The following is a 19,406-nucleotide window of genomic DNA, read 5'->3' on the forward strand; positions in this document are numbered from 1 at the left end:
ATTCAGCCAATCTTATCTGGTCAAATCCATCATTTATCTGATTTGTCTGATTTGTTAATTTAAAACCGTTTAGTCACTAGCCCACTAGGGGCAATGATTTCATGGTTGCCCCTAAGGGTACTCATTAAATACTGAATGAATAATTAAATATTTTAAATGAGTTTTTCTCTGATAGTTTGTAAGCTTCCCACAGCATTTAGTTGGATGTTTTTCTCCCTAGGTATGGAATATTTAGTTCATAGTGTATATTATTTCCATCTCCTTCTTACATAATTCCACATTTCCTGAGCACCTCTGAAATGCTTGGCATGATAACTAGTCAGTAAAGGTGACTAAATTCCTGGAGGTATACTAGCTGAGAATTTTGCATTTGTGGGTCAGCTCTCCCCTCCGACCCCCACTCCCTTGAAAGAATCCATACACACTCAAAGAAACCATATTGATCCTAGCAACTCACACTTGATTGTGCATTTTTCTCTAACCTCAGGCAAGCGTTTTTATCAACCCTGGAAGAAAACTTTGTCCCTTGGTGCCCTTTGGGTCCCCAAGTTGCATCTAGGGATATTCTTAGCAATAATAAGTTCTATTCTCTGATTCTAGCTCTACTTTGCTTCTGTGGGATCCCTGGCCTCCCTAAAAGTATCTCCCTTGTATTTTCATAAGTCTTGAGGGGTGACTCACATGTGTTCAAAACGAGTATTTGAGTCTTGAGAGCGTGCCATTGCAGGTTGCTGGGGAGCGTGGTGTGGGGGACCACTGGGTTCTCCTGCAGCTGAGGGCTGGCCTCCTCCAGGGGCCACACAGATGCTGTGCTCTCTGGCGTCTTTCCTCCTTTTGTATGTTTTTTTCAAGTGTATATAATTAGGGGGCTGGCCCCTTGGCCAAGTGGTTATGTTCGCATGCTTCACTTCAGTGGCTTGGGGTTCACCGGTTCAGCTCCTGGGCACAGACCAACACACTGCTCATCAAGCCATGCTGTGGTGGCGTCCCACATCGCAGAACTAGAATGATTTACAACTAGAATATACAACTATGTACTAAGGCTTTGGGGAGAAAAAAAAAAGAGGAGGATTGGCAACAGATGTTAGCTCAGGGCCAATCTTCCTTACCAAAAACAAAAACAGAAAAAGGCAACCTTCCCTCTTTCTAAAAAAAAAAAGAACAGTTTGGAAACTGGTATAAAAAAGGGTATATAGTTACTTTGTTTGTTGTTGTTTTTTTTTAATGTATAATTCACACTACTCTGCACTGCAATATTTTTCAATCATTTTAGCAAAACAAACACCTTCAGACCTTGCTCACTGATACTGTTTTCCCTAAACCTCGGATACAAGTCTTGTGAGAAGCTTAGCACAAATCCAAAGGATAGAATCGTTAAATCAGCTGCACCTACAATGTCAGCCTACATCTGCAATGCCAAAGTTTTTGTGTTTTGGTCAAGCCTGTTCGTCTCATCCCCTCTCCTTTAGAGTGACTTTCTTTCCTAAAAGACACTTTATCTCACATGCAAATATACCCTATGAATATGTAAGTACATCCAGATACAGCTGAATATCAGAATGAACACTACATATGCAGCTATTCTACTTGCACTTTCTCCAAAACTCAAAGTGGAGAATCTCCTTCTTAACGTCCAGTGGAAAGTGAAGCTTAGGTAATGAGCCTGTCATGTCATTCAAGTGGCAACTACTTTGGAATATTCTTTGAAATAATAGTTATTATTGACTAGGTAAACTGTTTCTCCCAACCATTCCTTACAACCTCTTTGAACCAAAAGGGTAGTGAACTCACTAAATTTACTGAAGAGCCACTGGACTGGCTTCACTGGACTGTGGATTATGGCTAATGAAACAGAGGCCATGACGCAGTGGCAAAGAGGGCTTTCAGATGGAGGTGAGACTCCTCCAGCGGTGGACAAGGCTATCTTAGTGATCTCTTAGTGGAAAATGAAGTCTCTAGCTGTACCAGCAAGAATCAGCACATACACAATTCTGTGCACATCTTTGTTTCAGACGTGCGACTTTAGGCTGTGGCTACCATACCTATTCTTTTCAGCCACTAAAACTGTAGACTCAAACATTTAATGGAAAACAGATGGTGCTTGAACTCTCTACTTACGTTTAACAAAAGTTGTTATGGAAATGTTGCTTGTGTGTACTTTTATTTCTTTAAACACAGCACCATTTTAGCCTGTTCTGATGAGTAATTGAAGAATTACTGTCCTAGTCGAAGACAGCATTTCCAAGTGCACGTGTTAATCATATACTTGATTAAACATTTCCTTGCCTCTCTTCTCAGCATGCCAGTTGGCTTTTGAGTGGATAATTGTTGCAGTGAGAGCAGTGACGTTGGAAACAACGATTGCCTGTTTGAATTACTTAAAACACCACCATGAAAAGAAATACCTGTGATTTGCTTTCTCGGAGCAAAAGTGTAAGTAACTTTTGTTTTCATTTCTTTTCTAATGATGTATACACATAACTTTTTGCTGTTTCCTTTGAGTTTTAATACTGTGCTATGATGATCAGGCTTGTGGGAAACCCTGGGTTCACTTTCAGTTCTCTGACTGTATGCAGCTTTTTAACAAATGAAGACTTGTTCGTCTGTGTGGCCTGGTTGACATTTGATAGGAATTCTCTTTCAGCCAGTTTTATATGCCTTACCATTCATTCGTGTAAGCCTACAGGCATGATACTGGACATGTTGGTTTTTGGATGCATGCAAAAAATATACTAAAATGATTAAAAGTTGAAATTGAAGAAATTTATGTCTTCAATATGAAACATTCTGAGCAAGCCTGAAAGGATAAATTGAACTTATGTCACTGGGTACTTCAATCAATCACGTTCTAAAAGTTCATGTACACAGTGAATAATGCGAACTCTTGATCAGTGGGACATAATTTCCATGAGTTTTCTATCCTTAGAAATTTTTGAACTGAATATTCTTAGGGCCCTAATGGAGATTAAGCCTTCTTTCCAATTACCTAATGTTCTTAAGGTATCAACTTCATGATAATTTTTACATTTCTATTAGCTTGTGAAAGAAAGTATAAACAAATAGAGCAACTTGAAGAAAGCTACACAAGGCAGGCATGAAAGTAGATGGTTAATTTCCATTAGGCAAGCTCTAAGAACATGTCTCTTTGTTCATTTACCCGAGGGGAAAAAAAGCATCCAAACAGATGTAGTTGTGACGTAGGAACATTCATTTGAAGGCATCAGAAAAACCGCAAATGCAAACACATTTCTCTAGTATGAGAACGCTTTGTGTTACAACCAGTGATTCTGATGTGATGGCCCAAGGTCATCTTCAATTCTTTCTATAGAATTACCATCCAGCTTTAAGGGTGAGCAATACATGAGTATGTAGAGAGGAAAGTATAGTGTGCCCAATAGGGTTTCTTTAAAGATGTGGATGTACCCAGAGGTTTGCCAATCCTTTGATTGAGTACTGTATTTAATAACCAACCAAGGAAATTCAGAAAACACTGAGGGAATGTCCAAATTCATTTGTTTTACTGATTGCTGTTTGGTTGTGTGGATTATTGCATAAAACAAAGGGCTGTGGTTTGGAGCCTGAAATTCCTTCTATCATTGTACAGACTTCTTCATTGTAATAGGAGGTGACCTGCATACAAATTACCAAATGGCAAACACAGTTTTCCATTACTGAGTTTTTCTTAATATAAGTTACTTATGAAAGCAAGCCGTTCACATAATACTTCCTTCTTTGATTAAATTTCAGAGTTGTGTGGTATGAAAAAAAAATGTGTAAAGGCAAAAGGAAGAATATTTTAGATAATTAAAAATATATTATTAAACATTTCCCTGTTCTTGGAGGAAAACATTCTAAAAGCAAATGATTAACTGAGCCATGACTTTAAGGAACTGCGAGTACTTAATGAAGCTAGGAGATTTCCTATTTCTGTTTGTTTGATGCAAAAATTTTCATCTTGATGGAAAGGCTCATGTTTCCCAGATTAAGAGAACCTGAGTTGCCTACATTTGTTCAAATGTAAACAGTAGAGCTCTCATTTCACTGCTTCTTAGCTTCTTGAAAATCCACTGGCATAAAGAAAGTATTTCCACTTAATTAAATGACTCTAAGCAGGAGATTACTGTTTATCAGAGAAAAGAGCTGGACTTTTTGCCTAGTTAGAAGTTGTCACTTTATAGAGTTTCAAAAGTTTATTCTGCACTGATTGAAGAATCTCACCCCCCACTCCTTAAGTCTTTGTCATAACAGGATCCAACATTGTACACTTAGAAGTTCCTATTTTTGATGAGCAAAGTTTAGAGAATTAATTTGATTTAGAATCTGAGAATGTTTTTCTTTGGCATTATGACATTTGAAAATCCAAGGAGAAAGTTCGAAATGTTCTAAATGTTAAAACAGCTTCTGCTCCTCCCGCATCGTCTGTATATCTTGTATCTGTCATTGTGAAAACTTTAGGCAAGCAAAAGAGGAGGGGAAACAAGACTGTCTTTAGACAACCACTTTTTATTTATTCCTGAACACTTAAATCAGTGTTCGTATTTTTCTCTTCACATTTAAGACCCGGTGCCGTATCTCTTTTAACAATTAATGCTCTGGATTCTTCCTTTATTTGGAAGGGATCTATGAAAAATTTTAGCCATAAAAATATAAACAAACCACTTTTTACTTAAAGTGACATCTTGCTCGTTTTGGAGGATAATTTGTAGTTGTGGTGGGTAAAAAAGGGAGGAAGTGGGCGTATGGACAGCACAAAAGTGAGGTGTGGTCCCAGCGGCTATCGCTCTTATGATCTACCGTGGGAGACAGACATTCATCAAAGAATCGCACAAATAAGTGTAGAATAACAATCCTCCAATGTGTCTCCTTCCACGGGGCAAGTACCCTTTAACCTGTCCATATACATAACAGCCTCTGTCTCCAGCCTAGTGTAAACTTCCTGAGGACAGGGGCTTTGCTTATTCATTCATCACTGTATCGCCAGCACAGTGCCCTCCACATAGAAGACAATTATGTGTTAAAGGAATGAGCAAAGGAATAAACTATGACACTGCTGAGGGAAGCTTCATAGTACTATGACAGCAAGTAATAGGAAGTCTTGGCCTGGTCAGGGAGGTCAGGCAAGACTTCCTTGAGGAAAGATGATTGACAGCTGCCATCTGAAGGGTGGCTTAGCCTAATGAGGCAAAGTAGGAGTGGAAGGGCTTCCAGGCAGAGTTAATAAGATGTGCAATGGCTCTGTGGTGAAAGGGAAACTGGCGACTTCAAGGTCATGAACAAAGGCTAGAATAAGTCACTCATTGGTGGCAATGATAGGGAGATTGAGACAATACAACATATTTCAGAACTACTTAGGAGGGAAAAAATGATAGGGATTTGGTAAAGTACTGGATTTAGGATCTAGAGGAAAGGAAAGCATGGAATTTGCCTCCTGGGCTTCTGTTTTATCTAATGGGGTGGATGTGGTCCCCCTGAGACGGAGACACTGGGTGAGCACCAGGTTCTCCATGGGGAATGGGGAGAGGATGAATCTCAATCTAAGGCTGTTAAGATTGGGATGTTTTACAATATGGGAGACCAGAGAGCAATTTTATTTTATCCACACAATAGGTAGATTGGGAAATTTACATTAATCATTAAATTTATACTCCAAGCAGACTGTTGATTAAATATAGGGAATAGACGGACACTTTTATTGAAATTAAAAAAAAAATTCCTGCAAGTTTGACCCCAAGCTATCTTCACTAGATCCGCAAGGTTGCATTTACCTACTTAAAATCCTTATATAGCACCCCCAAGATATCTCTAGGAACTCAAGATGTTAAAAGGGGGAAATATAGTGACAATTATTTCTAATTTAGTTTTTTATTTATTTGAAAGGAAGACCATCCATTCCTGCAAAATATTATGTGGAGAGAAGTGCTTAAAAAAGCAGCCTTAAATGTATTCTCTTATTTCATCATGTATAAGCAGATTTATTTCCCTACTATTTCTGATGCTATAATGGGTTAGCTTTGACCTACACTTTAACATATATTGAGCTCCTAAACCAAATAAAATATATAATTTTAAAATTTATTAATTAATTATTTTCTTAAAAATTAATTCAATATAAGTCCAATAGCATAAATTATGTTAATTTAAAGTAAATCAAAGTGCTTATACTGCTTATTAAATTGAAAATATCTAAATTATGGGGCCAGCCGGGTGGTGTAGTGGTTAAATTCGCGTGCGTTCCTTCGACGGCCTGGGGTTTGCCAGTTTGGATCCTGGGCACGGACATACACACCGCTCATCAGGCCATCCTGTGGCAGCATCCCACATAGAAGAATTAGAAGGACTTACAACTGGGATATACAACTATGTCCTAGGGCTTTGGGAAGGAAAAAAGAAAATGTCTAAATTAGCCAAATACCATTAACATTATTAAACATTAAATTAGGATGAACTTACATGGCAATCTTTTATAATAAATGGACTTAAAATGTCTAAAAGGAATTCTATATCATATCTGATAAAATTTGAAATATTTTAAATTTTGCTATTGTGGTTCATGAATATAGATATTATCAGTGAAAGAAGTCTACAAATTACAAACGTTGAAAGCTGCTCTACAGCACATTGTACATCAGCTGAAAATGATGTAAGGCAAATAATTTAAGATGTACATTCCTGACTTCCATAATTGCTCCAACGTCTATATCATATTTTTCAGAACGTGGTATTAATATTTATCTCTCATAAAAATGGTTTCACCAAAATTTACAGGGTTTGTAAAGTTTATAGAGTTTCTGATATACAATTTCTTACTTCTTATAGTTGGAAGAGAACTTAAAGATTTTTCTGACTTGACCCTTTTATTTACAGATAAAGAATTTAAGATTGAGTCCTGGGGAGATGAAATGACTTGCCTGAGAGTTGGCTTGGTTTAGTTGAAAAAAATGTGGGCTTTAAAATCATGCAGAATTGGGTTCAAAATCTGGCTCTTTCAAATTTCCAGCTGTGGGACATTTGACAAGTTACCAACTCCAGTATTCTAAGGGGTGATATGGAAATGATATCAACCCACAATAGTTGGTGCATCAAAGGCATCTAAAGAGTTGTATCTTTAGCATTGACCTAGACTCCATAGCTTATAAGTGAGAGAGACTCCCTGTATCCTTTCCTCTCTCTGATTCCTAAAATGTAATCAAAGCTGGAATTAAAAAAAAAAAAATCTCTTACTCCCTTTAACCTCTTTCAAACACCTAAAAATACCAATGTTGGCGAAACCATGTTGTCCACATCAAGTTCTGTAAAAATGAGGGCACTAAAGGAAAAACAAACGAGATAAAAGAAAAAAATAGATGATCATTTAGATAGCATCTGCTTCTTTAAAAACTCTGGATTTTCTGATTTAATAGTTACAAAAGAAGAGAGAAGAAAGGAAAACACCTTGACCTAGTAGATAACCCTTTTCTTGAAGTATTCATTTCCAACAGGAAGTGTTGCAGCGAAGATTCTGCCATGTGTGTGCGGTATGAAGGCTTTGCTCCTTTTAAAGTTTTCAAGCCACTTCTTATTGGAACAGCATTTCGTTTTCATAGGTCCCATCAAAGTTCTTGTGTGACTGCTTGCAGTTTTACACCTCTTGGGGTGCTGAAGATCACGTTTGTTTGTTCCGGGTGCTCATTATTTGTCTATACACTGAAAGGTCTGAGCATAAACAGATTCCTCTCTGTGCTAACCTGGAAGTGTCTCTGCCATCTGCGGAAGCTGGGGGCAATTCTTGCTCTTCTGACTTTTGCTTTAACGGGACTGACGATATCTCATATGTGCAATAATTACAAATTTTAAAATTCTGTTATAAAACTATCCTATCTCAAAACCATGATTGATAAAATGAGGTTTGGTGAGGTATTGCTCTCCTCTGAGTTTCATAGCAGGTAGACTGTGTCAAAGAGATTCTTTATTTTTGCTTACTATTCTGAATTATAATGGATCAGCTAATTTCTCTATTTAAAACTTGCCTTCTTCTGCCTCACATATGTTTTCCTGAAGTCATGTAATTTAATCTAAAGCAACATTTAGTTGTAAGCGTCTAGGATTGTTTTTCGTTCTACCGACATAGCATAGCAATTTAGGACAGAGACAATAATTAATATAGAATATTCTTTCTAAGGCAGTTAGAAAATTTTTTGAAAAAGTGCCATAGCAACAACTCTACTTTTAATTAAATAGCATAATTTGCTACAGTGGTCAAGACTCTATGCCAGCCCTTTAGCAAAACTGTGCTAACTCTCTTGACTCTTTCTAATCCATTGGTCCCAAAGGGAAAGGAGCCATTCACAGTGACCCCAGCATCACATCTGTGACGCTAGTTTTCCTTGGCATTTTTCCAATGAAATATTTCGTATGACTTTTCTTAGGTTAAAGATTTAACTCTAGCAGCTTGTACTTCTGTTGAAAATCACTTAAAAATAATATATTTCCTATTCTTTGTATTAAGCATAATAATCATGATCTCCCACCATCGGGTTCTGGCATTTTTCAATACTGCGATTGCCTTCGCCGATCTAGCTTTTTACTGTCTTCCTGGTATAAGGGAGCCAATGTAATCAAATGCAGCCATCTCCAAGGTGGGCTTCAAAAAGAAAATATTAAGACTTCTATTTATATTTAGTTTCTAATGTCATCTTTTTCGAATTTCAACCTTTCGTGTATGTTTGATAAATGTACAGTAATACGTGTGGGCAATCAACCAAAAATACATAAATTGGGAAAATACATTCAAAGTATTTTTCCTGATGGGGTGTGTAATCAAAATGGTGTAGAAACCATTGATGCAGTGAAAAGAGAGTCGTTTTTGAATTCAGACACCTGGATTGAATCCTCAGATCCACTAGTGCTAAAAGATCTTACCTTTAGGAAATTACTTTTTCCTGAGCCTTAGTGCCTTTATCTGTGAAATAGAGAAAGTCTCTCATAATGAAGGTGAAAACACCTATCACATAATAGTTGCTTGATAAATTCTATCTGGAGGTTTGCAGATCCTATTTTTGTAGCTACAGAGCAGAGTGATAGTATCTAGCCCAAAACTGGATCATATGGAAAACTCCTGGAAATGAAGTGAGTTCCTGTCACTAAAGGGATTCAAGTGTAGCTCCCAAGGCCGTTGAGTAATCTCCATATTATACAAACTATTTAGGTGACAGTTCTATTTCCCTACCAGTCAGCAGTTTCTATGATTCTAGGTCACGTTGTGCCATTTATAAGTTGAATTGAAGATAAGTTCCCAGATAAATATAAAATCAAGGCATTGGGGCATAAACGTATATTAGTCAGTTCAGGTTGCCGTAAGAAAATGCCATAGATGAGGTGGCCTAAACAACAGAAATTTATTTTCTCACAGTTCTGGAGGCCAGGAAGTCCAAGATCAAGGTGCTGGCCAGTTCAGTTCCTGGTGAGAGCTTTCTTCCTGGCCTTCGCACTGTGTCCTCACGTGACGAAGAGGGTGAGACCACAAACTCTGTAGTGTCTCTTCTTGTAAGGGCGTGAATCCCATCATGATGTCCACACCTCATGAACTCATCTAACCCTAAATACCCCCCAAAGGTGCCAAGTCCAAATACGATCATATTGGGGGGTAGGGCTACAGCATATGAATTTTGGGGGAGACACAAACATTCAGTCCATAATGGAGAGTTTGATATTCTTTTTTTTTTTGAGGAAGATTAGCCCTGAGCTAATTACTGCCAATGCTCCTCTTTTTGCTGAGGAAGACTGGCCCTGAGCTAACATCCGTGCCCATCTTCCTCTATTTTATATGTGGGACGCCTGCCACAGCATGGCTTGCTAAGCGGTGCCATGTCTGCACCTGGGATCTGAACCAGCGAACCCCAGGACCCCAAAGCAGAATGTGTGCACTTAACCGATGTGCCACTGGGCCGCCCCGAGAGTTTGACATTCTTAAGGGATGATTTTAATAAGTCACCATGATATTTATGCCTAAAGGATGGTGACCAATATTCTGCAGTCCACGTATCCTCTCAACTGAATAACACTGAAAATGATCTGATTAACATCTTTCTCTTCATTTCTTATTTTCTAGATTTTATGTTTGGAGAACTCAATGATAATTTTTGAGGTTATAATCATTTCTTCATAGACCTAGGGGCTTATTTTAATTTTGTTCAAAAATATTTTTCCCTTCCTTCACTATTCACATTTTGCTTATTTTATATTGTTTGTTCTTAACATCCAATTCAAAAACGTAGGTTTCTGGAGTACCTTGTCCTGTCAATGGATTTATCAGTTGAGCTAACTTCTCAGAGGTTTGTAAATTTCAGACCTGATTATCTGAGCCATCCCCATTTCCCCCACCAATGCCACTGCTTTTATGCTAATTAGGAGTAGAAAGTAAAGATACAGACAAATGGAGAGATATACGAAAATTTCTACAGTTATAGTATATTTTGAAATCAAGGGTTATTTAAAAAAATTTTAAAGCAACTTTCCTTATCATATCACTGTTGATATTCTCTGAACTCATGAATTTTTATGAATCTTCTCATCTGGAGAATGAACTGGATAAATTTTAATTCTTCTTCATTAATCAATTCCCTTATGAATTGAATTCTAAAGTATCTTGTCATATTTTACATTAAATTTTCAATTTCCTAGTATCCTGTATCATTTTCTTCCTACCCATTTGGAGAGATTCAAGACATCTTCTGCTCAATTCAATTTGTTAGTTTCTTGATGTAATTGCCCTCTGGTTGACTCAGAATTCTTTTGGATGCTCTACATTTGGATGAAATTGTCACTCACCAGATGTCTTTTAATTGACGTTCCCCATTCTTTTTTGACAGAATTGTTGTTTAGTATTTATTCAAAACTGGAAGCAAATCCTGTCTGATTAGAGGACCCAAGGTATCTGGAAAATGTTTTGCATACTGAATTTAATGCCCACCTCAATGGGCTGTCAGTTTTGAGTCCAAGAGCTGGAGCCCACCTGGTGAAATATGCCCAGCAGGCTCCCTGGAATTGCCTCTTTTCACAGAAGACTTTTAAAATGTTGTCCAAAGTTCGTAGACCAAATTTATCTTATTCCTAAAAAAATATTTTTTTTCCAGTAGTACTTTTATATTGCTGAGTTTTTGGAAACAATCACTCTTAATGGCCCAGGGTGAATAATTTATGCCATTTCACTCCATTGGTGCCTACCTAGAATGGGCAGACCCCAGAAAAGAAATTTGGAAAGGATGATACACTTCAGAGATATCTGCATTTATTATTCCTCACAATTACCCTGTAAGATTGATTATTTGGGAGTTTTATGGTTAAAGCAAAAATAATGGATCTCTTCCCGGTCTGGCCTTCTTTCCCTACTGTATCCATCGCCACCTAAGGTATAAGATTGACAAAGTTGTCACAGCTTAGAATCTTCATCAAGTTAAGTATATGGAAATTGGATTTTTAACTTGTGGTCACTCATTAGGGTCCAAAGAAGGTCAGAGGAGATACAATAGGTAAAGATGCTTTAAAAAGTACAAAGCAAAACCAAAGTAATAGTCTTGCTTGTGTCCTTATTAGCAGCCAGCTGAAATGAGAACTTGTAGTTTCAGAGCTCTCCTTCCTTTGGTCATTGTTCCTGCCTTCATGCCTCTGCTCTTTCTTTGCAAAATTCAAAACACATGCATCGAATGGCTACCGTGTGTTAGGAATGGTGCTAGGCTCTGGGTATCCAAAGATGAGTAAGATATTTGTGGTCTCCACCCTTATAGAACATATTTGACAACTAAATTTGTAAAGTTTATAATTTTCTTTTTTCTTATTTTAGCCCCCTACCTCACCCTTACTCTGACCACCCAAGTCTGTGCCACTTTCATCTTTAATTCTTCCCAGGGAATCTGAAGTTGTCCCTCTGACACCTCTGCATACTTGTTCTTCACCGCATTGTGGGCGTCCTGTTTGGCAGAGATATTTTGAGCTGTGAATAATGTGTCGTAATTGTCAATTATGCTCATTGTTGCAGAAATATAGATTATTTTAGAGTGGTTAAAAAGAATTTTCCCCAGATAATCAACAATAGTACAAAAATAGCCAAGAGTGTAAATGAATGTGAGTATGGAGGAAAGGTCTAAAAGACAAGGGGCTCATCAGCAACCATTTGCTTTGAAATCAATCACACGACAGTCTTAATGGCCAAAGCCAATCGTTACATTGTTGTCTTAGAAAAAACTTTCACATTTTTTTTGATGGTGTGATATTTTTGCTATTTCATTTTTGGACAATTTCAAGTTAGACTTGAATTTAGAATTATTATGTCCAAAAATAATTGCATATGTTGTACTTAACCACGAAAACACCAAAGACATGTAAAAATGGAGAGGAGACTTGTCGAACTGATAATGAATGTTAAAGAATGATTCCTACAGACAGTGTCACTCTATCACAAAGTGAAATTATGAAGAAGAGCATAAGAATTTGGTGGAGTTTTCTATTAGTAGTATTTTGCCCCAGAAAAAAAAGTTTACTTATAAAGGCTTCTTATTTTTAACTGAAGTCATTTCTCTATTTTTAACATAGCGGTTAAATATCATTTCTTACTATTAAAATAGCCACCTATAAGCAAAGGTTTTGATGGTTAAAAATGATTTAAATTAATTAAAATTATTGGAGTGTTTATATGGTTTCCCCAGATCAGTGCTTTCAAGGACACCACAGGGTGGTCCTTAAGGTCCTGAGTTATAGTCCTGGGGTGGGCACTTTGTATCTGTGTTGTATTGGGGGAAGGAGGATGAGAAAACCATAAATAACTAGGTTATTATCAAATGGTCCCAATATCTACTATGATTGTTTCAAGGGTGAAATTAAAAAACAGTTTGGAAAGCATATTGCAAAATAAAAATAAACAAAAAGCCAAACCAACCAAGTAAAAAACACCCCAAAATAATGTTATACAATATTTAATTGTAGTGTATGCTTCTGCACCAAATGATCTAAGTCTTAAGGGTTTCTTAAATAGAATTGATCCATCAATAAACAGATTTTTAAAAACTCAGCTTTACTTTTATTGTCGAAAAGATCATTTTTGTCAATGGACATCTTCCCCTAGGTTGTGCATATTAAAACCCAAGATGCCAAGGCCAAGAATGGTTAATGGATATGTAGTCAGAGCCCCCTGACCCTGCTTTCCAGTTGCTTCTATCACCTGGGTTGGGTCACATACTGCATAAATGGATTGGAGGTACAGCCCCATTTACAGCACAAGGACCGAGAATAGACATTGAGCTTATGACTCTCATATGGTCATATCTGTCCTTCTCCCTCTTGCCTCCCATTCTTACTATTGTGGCAGGCCAGACTTCTGTTTTGGCAATATTGCGTCTGTGTTAATAATTTGGCCATGTTTACAGCCCTCAATGTCCTGAATTTAATTCAGTCAACAACATTTATTAAGCCCTCAGCAACTATTTGCATTACAGCAGTCATACCCCACGGAGCTGCGTAGCCAATGGTACCCCAGAGGTTCATAGAGTTAACACTTGAGCAATTCACTTCCAGATTGGGATTTAAGCTTTACAGAGAATCTGGCTCACTGAGCATTAAAAATCAAATGTACAACTACTGAAAACAAATGATAACACCACAGTGCCACAACAAAAGCTGTCCTTTCCACAAACTCATTTAAAACAAAAAGCTACAAGCTTTCGAGGTCTACAAGCTCTGCTTGCTGCACATACTTTAAAATATTATGAACAGCCAACTTGTATTGTTCTAGAAAAGTCCATTACATAGCATTAATTTACCAGCAGGGTTGCATTTTAACGTAATATGAATCATGCCAAGAGAGACCTAGACATTGCTCAGAAACAATAGTCTCGGAAAGGATATTCCAAGATAAACAAGGAAGTTGAGGAAAAGAGGAGAAATCCCCAGTATACATGCAGAAAAGACTGAAAAAGTAAAAGTTTTTTTTTTTAATTGCTTATGCAGGGATTCAGAATATGTATTTCCTCCCCCAAAGTGGATGAAGCAATTGGCAGAATAGTCAGAAAGGAGCATGTCCTCCAGTGGGTAGAGTTGTTGTCGATTCAGACGACAGTATTTGTATGTTCTGACTTCCTAACACAATGCTGACAACCTCCTAACGTGAGAAGGGAAAGCCAAAACAACCACAAAAACAGGAGTAGGATGTTGGCAAAAGTGGCTGCGAATAGAAGTGAAATAAAACTTTCCGACAGGGTTTTCTAATGTTGGGAGAATCTTTTCTGAGGAGATTATGAAATGGTCTTCTATCTAGAGCTTTCAAAGTTATGATCAAATCTTTACGTTTCTTTAAATGTGTATTATGGTTAATAATATACCATATTCAATTATAAGAAATTATAATTATAAATATAATTCAATTATAAGAAACTTGAATAGTTTATAATTTTTAACTCATCACTATTATGTTTATAATACGTGTATCCATGGACGTAAATGAGGAAGATTAACAGATATTTTAATTGACATTTGTTTATTCAAAACCAAAGTTGTATACTTTCATTAGAGTAATACACATCGTTCATTAACTTATCCTTCACCTTAATTTCACAAATTCTTACCAAAATGTGATGCTGGGTGAATTACCTTCTGATCTATATTTTGCTCATCTGTAAAATGAGGGGAGTAAATTAAATGAATGGGAAGATTTCTTTCAACTTTAAGACTACGGCAATATATTTCTGAGATTGTGTATCTCTCAGAACAGGCTCAACAAATATCTTTCACATTATGACACTTGTAGTGAAAGTATTGGTTCTTCTTAAACTAACAATTGACTACTTATTCCACCCAAACATAAACAGGATCCTGATTTATGAGTTGAGTTCATTAAGCCTCTGCCAACTGTGCAAAAGCACTGTCTCCATTGGACATTTGTTGTCTCTAGGAATGCATGGAATTGAAAGATGCTCATTTTATGGAGAATTGAAAGAATTAATTATCCCCAAATTATTGCTGCTTTAAACATTAATCCTCTTGCTGTCACCATCCATGCTGCCAATGGGGAGGCAGAAAGAAGGTTGTAGTATGTTGAATGGCTCTGCTTTGAAGAAATCTGAGTCTTTTTACTTTATATTCCAATGCGGACAGCTTTGGCCAGCTCTCTGCTGATAGACTGTTTTGGCCCCTGCAGCTCACCTGTGGTCACATCAAGCCTGTCTTTCCTCCATGAACGCAGAGACCTCTCCACTGATGAGCCCTACTGTGGACAGTATGGTTTCTCCCTTACTTCCCTGAAGTACAACCAATTCTAGGCTATAACAAGCAACCAAATTTTACTGAGTGGTGGACATAATGGAGGGAAAGCCAAATGCAGAAAAGAAAACTCTTAACACTAAATATAAGAAATAATCATTTCTGGCATATACAGGAAAAACCTGTTACCAAGTCGTTTCTCCTCAGTCACTGACCTACCTCCTGTTGCTTTGCTCGTCTCCTACAGTGAAATGCATTTTTTATTGTATCCTACCCAGTGTCTAGGCTCTGGACTCTGCTGAGACGCAGGAGAAACCCCTCGCTTCAAGTCAAAGTAAACATAAAAATTTACAAAGGTACAACTCTGCTTATATGAAAACTCCTTCTACAGCATTATGCAGAGCAAGGTAGACCAGAATATATACTTTCCAGGCAAGGACTTTAGCCTGGCCTTAGTCAAATAAAAGAAGCAAGCTTTCCTCAGAGCTGGACCAAAACCTTTTCTTTTAAAGCAACACTTTCTGTCCCTTCTCTCAGCTTTTTCCGTTAAGACCTTAGAGAACATTAGGGCCAGTTGTCAGCCAAGAGTACCCACTTTCCACTAAAAATCTTCAAAGGCACTGAATCATCAGTGAATCAAAACACTCACCATTCTCGCCAAATCCCTATCACTTCTATTACTCCCAGAAAATAACCTTAACTTCTCAATTTTAGAATACTGAGGAATTCTGGAGTGAACCGTCTAGCTTCTACCTTAAGCTCAGAGATGTAGAGAGCTGACAAAGAAATAGCTCGACAAACTTCACATTCATGACTTTTAAAACATCTAGCAGAGAAGTGAGGTTGTAGCACAATCAACCAACCCCAAATATAGGAAGAGACAAGTACCTGTCAAGAAGGACAAAGAGAATGCTACTATTTGTTTACATTAGGCAGACATCTCCAAATGCCATATAAACCAGTATAAACCAGGAGAGTCAGCTAAAAGTTTTGATGAGTTGCTAAAGACCGAGTGTGGGCTAGCATGAGAGTCTGGACATGCTGGAGGTTGCATATATGGGGGATATCCTGTAGCAGGCTCTTCCTCCACAAACCTCACCGGGTGCTCACAGGGAAGATTGGATAGGAGAATAACGCTATTGAAACCACACCTATCTCCCTAATGGAATAAAAGAGTCAACCTGCAAAGGGAAGCGCAACAAGAACTGCGGACTTAGGACACTGGGGGAAGCCCACTGATGAGGAAGGGAACAGGAGAAAACTCTATCCTCAGGGGCAAGGTTAGAATATGTGCTAGGAGCAACACTACAGTTGGAGGAGGGGCAGAAGTACTGATGAAGGCCACATCCCCGCAACTCGGGGACACAGTGTCTATCTAAGACTGAGGCTACCTCAGACCGTCAAGGAGCATTCCTCCTCCCTGAACTCCCACCAGCATCTCAACAAACAGTGAGTAAAAATAACAGTGGAATATGGCTGCCAGAGCGTCAACAGACAGATTCTCTGGGACGCAGCACAAAGCAAGGACCCCTAAGTAAGAGTGGAGCAGATATTAAGATAATAACCACTGGAAAGCCACAACCTAAGCACATGGTATCAGGAGAGAAATTTGAAGCCTTGGTGCACTGTGGTTAATCATAACAAGAAACCTCAAATACAATCCTATTCCTGACTAGATTAATTCAAGTTCCCATGCTAAAGGCCTAGCAGAAGGGAAGGTAGGCTCATCTTTAAGCATAAAAATATATATACTTCATATCTACTGTCCCACACAATATATCCAGCTTTCAGCAAAAAATTTTGAGGCATATGAAAAGGCAAGAGAAAGTACTCCAAAGAGAAAACAATATACAGAAACATCCAAAATACGGCACAATTATTGGAGTTATCAGGCAAGGACTTTAAAGTAACTATGATTAAAGTGTTAAAAGTCCTAATGAGAAAGATTGATATCATGTGTGATCAGACAGGTAATTTCAACAGGGAAATAAAACTATAAGAAAGAATCGAACGATATGCTAGAAATAAACACAGTACAGAGATGAAGAATGTCTTTGGGCTCTTTAGTAGGTTTGACATGGCTAAGGAAAGAATCAATGAACTTGAAGATAAGTCAGTAGAAATTACCCAAACTGTAACACAAAGAAAAAAGAGTGGGGGAAAAAAGAGAGGGAGAGAACATAGCAGAGCATCCAAGAGTTATGGTACAATATTAAACAGAATAACATATGCATAATTGAAGTCACAAAAGCAGAAGAAAGAGAAAATGAGGCAGAGTAATGTTTGAAGAAATAATGGCTGAGAATTTTCCAAAGTTAATGATAGATACCAAGTCACAGACTCAAAAGCTCAGAGACACCAAGAAAGATACATACCAAAATACATGTGCATACACACACACCCCCAGAGGCATATCATATTAAAATTGCTAAAACCAAAAAGAAAATCTTGACAGCAGTCAGGGGAAAAAAAGACAAATTACCCATAGAGGTACAAGGGTAAGAATTACTGTAGACTTATTCCGAGAAACTATGCAAGCAAGAAGACAAAGGAGTGACATCTTTAAAGTACTGAAAGAAAAAAGACCTATTAACCCAGAATTCTACACCTAGTAAGGATATGCTTAAAATATGAAGTAAAAATACTTTCTCAGAGTGAGCTGTTCCAGCTTCCTGTCCTCTCTGACATCCCCAAAGTAACAAGCACATATGCTCTCATGGCTTTGCTTTCCTTCTTTAAGTCTGAGAGGATGAAGAGGTTTATCCTCTTCACGACCAACATCTCCATGTCCCAGAAGACTTGGTCAGTCACCTCCTCTCTCCTACGTGCTCAATTACACTTTCACTTATCTTTTTTCTATCTCTCCCTTTTACCTTGGATGAACTAGCCCTTCCAGTGGCTTTTGGCACTGCTGGCCATGACTATCTCTTTTGACAATTTTGGTATTCTTTGTCTCTTCCTAATGGTTATTTCTGTATTTTCTTTCTGGTGTGTGTCCGTTAAACAATGCTGTTCCCCAAGATTCTGTTCTTGGCCCACATGATATTCTAAGATAATCTTACCTCCTTTCCTGTCTTTAACTTTCTTTTATTTCATTATTTCTAAATCTCTGGGTCCAGCTCAGATTTCTGGTTTTAGTCTCAGAACTGTATTCAGTTGCAGGTTGGATATTCATTACATCCACATAACATTTCCAAAATTAGATTCATCTGCTATCATTTCTCCTCTCTAAATCTGCTGCTGCTTCTCTATTCTCTATTATATTTGCAGCCCCAACCATCAAACCAATGGCCTAAGCTAGAGCCCTGAGAACCTTCCTCAATTCCTTGCTCACCATCCCTCCCAGCATCTAAACAGGCAGCAGGTGTTATTGCATGTTATCTATGTGCTACATCTTTCTGAGCCACCCTCATCCCAACTCTACTTCCCACTCCACCAATGACCTAGGGATCACCTTATTTTTCCTTATCAAGCTGGATCTCGTTAAAATATACCAGAGTAGTGAAAACTAGTAAAATTACATGTGTTGTATCTGGAGCTACTAACATTTGTTATATTATCTATTTCTGTGGCAACTCTCATTTTTTTTTTTGCTGTTGGCAGTGTACTAAATCTTGTTTTAAATTTATATCTTTTCACAATTGCTTTTGATTAGAATTTAAGCTAGCTCTTAAAGACAATTCACAACGAAGTAGAAGCTGACTTTACGTGTATGTCTACGTGTGTGTGTAATTTCTATTATAGCATCATTCATAATTCATTGATTTTTTGAAGAATAATTATAGCAAAGGCTGATTATGCATATGCGATTTTGTATATAACCTGATTAGATAAAATGTTAAGATTTTTATACCAGATATCAAATGGAATTAAAGTCTAATACGTGTGCTAATATGACTAATAATAATTTATAATTGCAAAATGCAATTAAGTTTCAATATACCATCTCAATGTTTTCTTGTTTTTTTCTCACAAAAACTTAGAGGCAGGATAGGCAGTTATTTTTATCCTCATTTTACAGAGACTCAAAATAAGCCTTAGTCAGACTAACTGAGTTGGTAAGACTACACAGCTGGTAATGGAGAAGCCTAGATAGACTTCCAGGTTTTCTGACTCCAAATTCCTTATTCTGGTCACTATACCAGTGAGCTTCACATGTGTAACTGGATAATTGTAGGCAT

The 19,406-nt window shown here is 37.6% G+C and overlaps 1 protein-coding gene across 2 annotated transcripts in view; it reads left to right on the forward strand.

Moving 5' to 3' along the window:
- The window catches only part of PDE4D (phosphodiesterase 4D), a 1,409,587-nt gene that overhangs the window by 368,896 nt on the left and 1,021,285 nt on the right, over positions 1-19,406 (forward strand). For both annotated transcript variants that reach the window (XM_046671306.1, XM_046671305.1), the window contains one exon: positions 2,299-2,433. In XM_046671306.1, coding sequence (XP_046527262.1) covers positions 2,392-2,433 — 42 coding nt within the window. In that variant the 5' untranslated portion in view covers positions 2,299-2,391. The remainder of the gene's footprint in view (positions 1-2,298; positions 2,434-19,406) is intronic.

This window comes from Equus quagga, chromosome 9, assembly GCF_021613505.1.
Source record: "Equus quagga isolate Etosha38 chromosome 9, UCLA_HA_Equagga_1.0, whole genome shotgun sequence".
Lineage (NCBI taxonomy): Eukaryota > Metazoa > Chordata > Mammalia > Perissodactyla > Equidae > Equus > Equus quagga.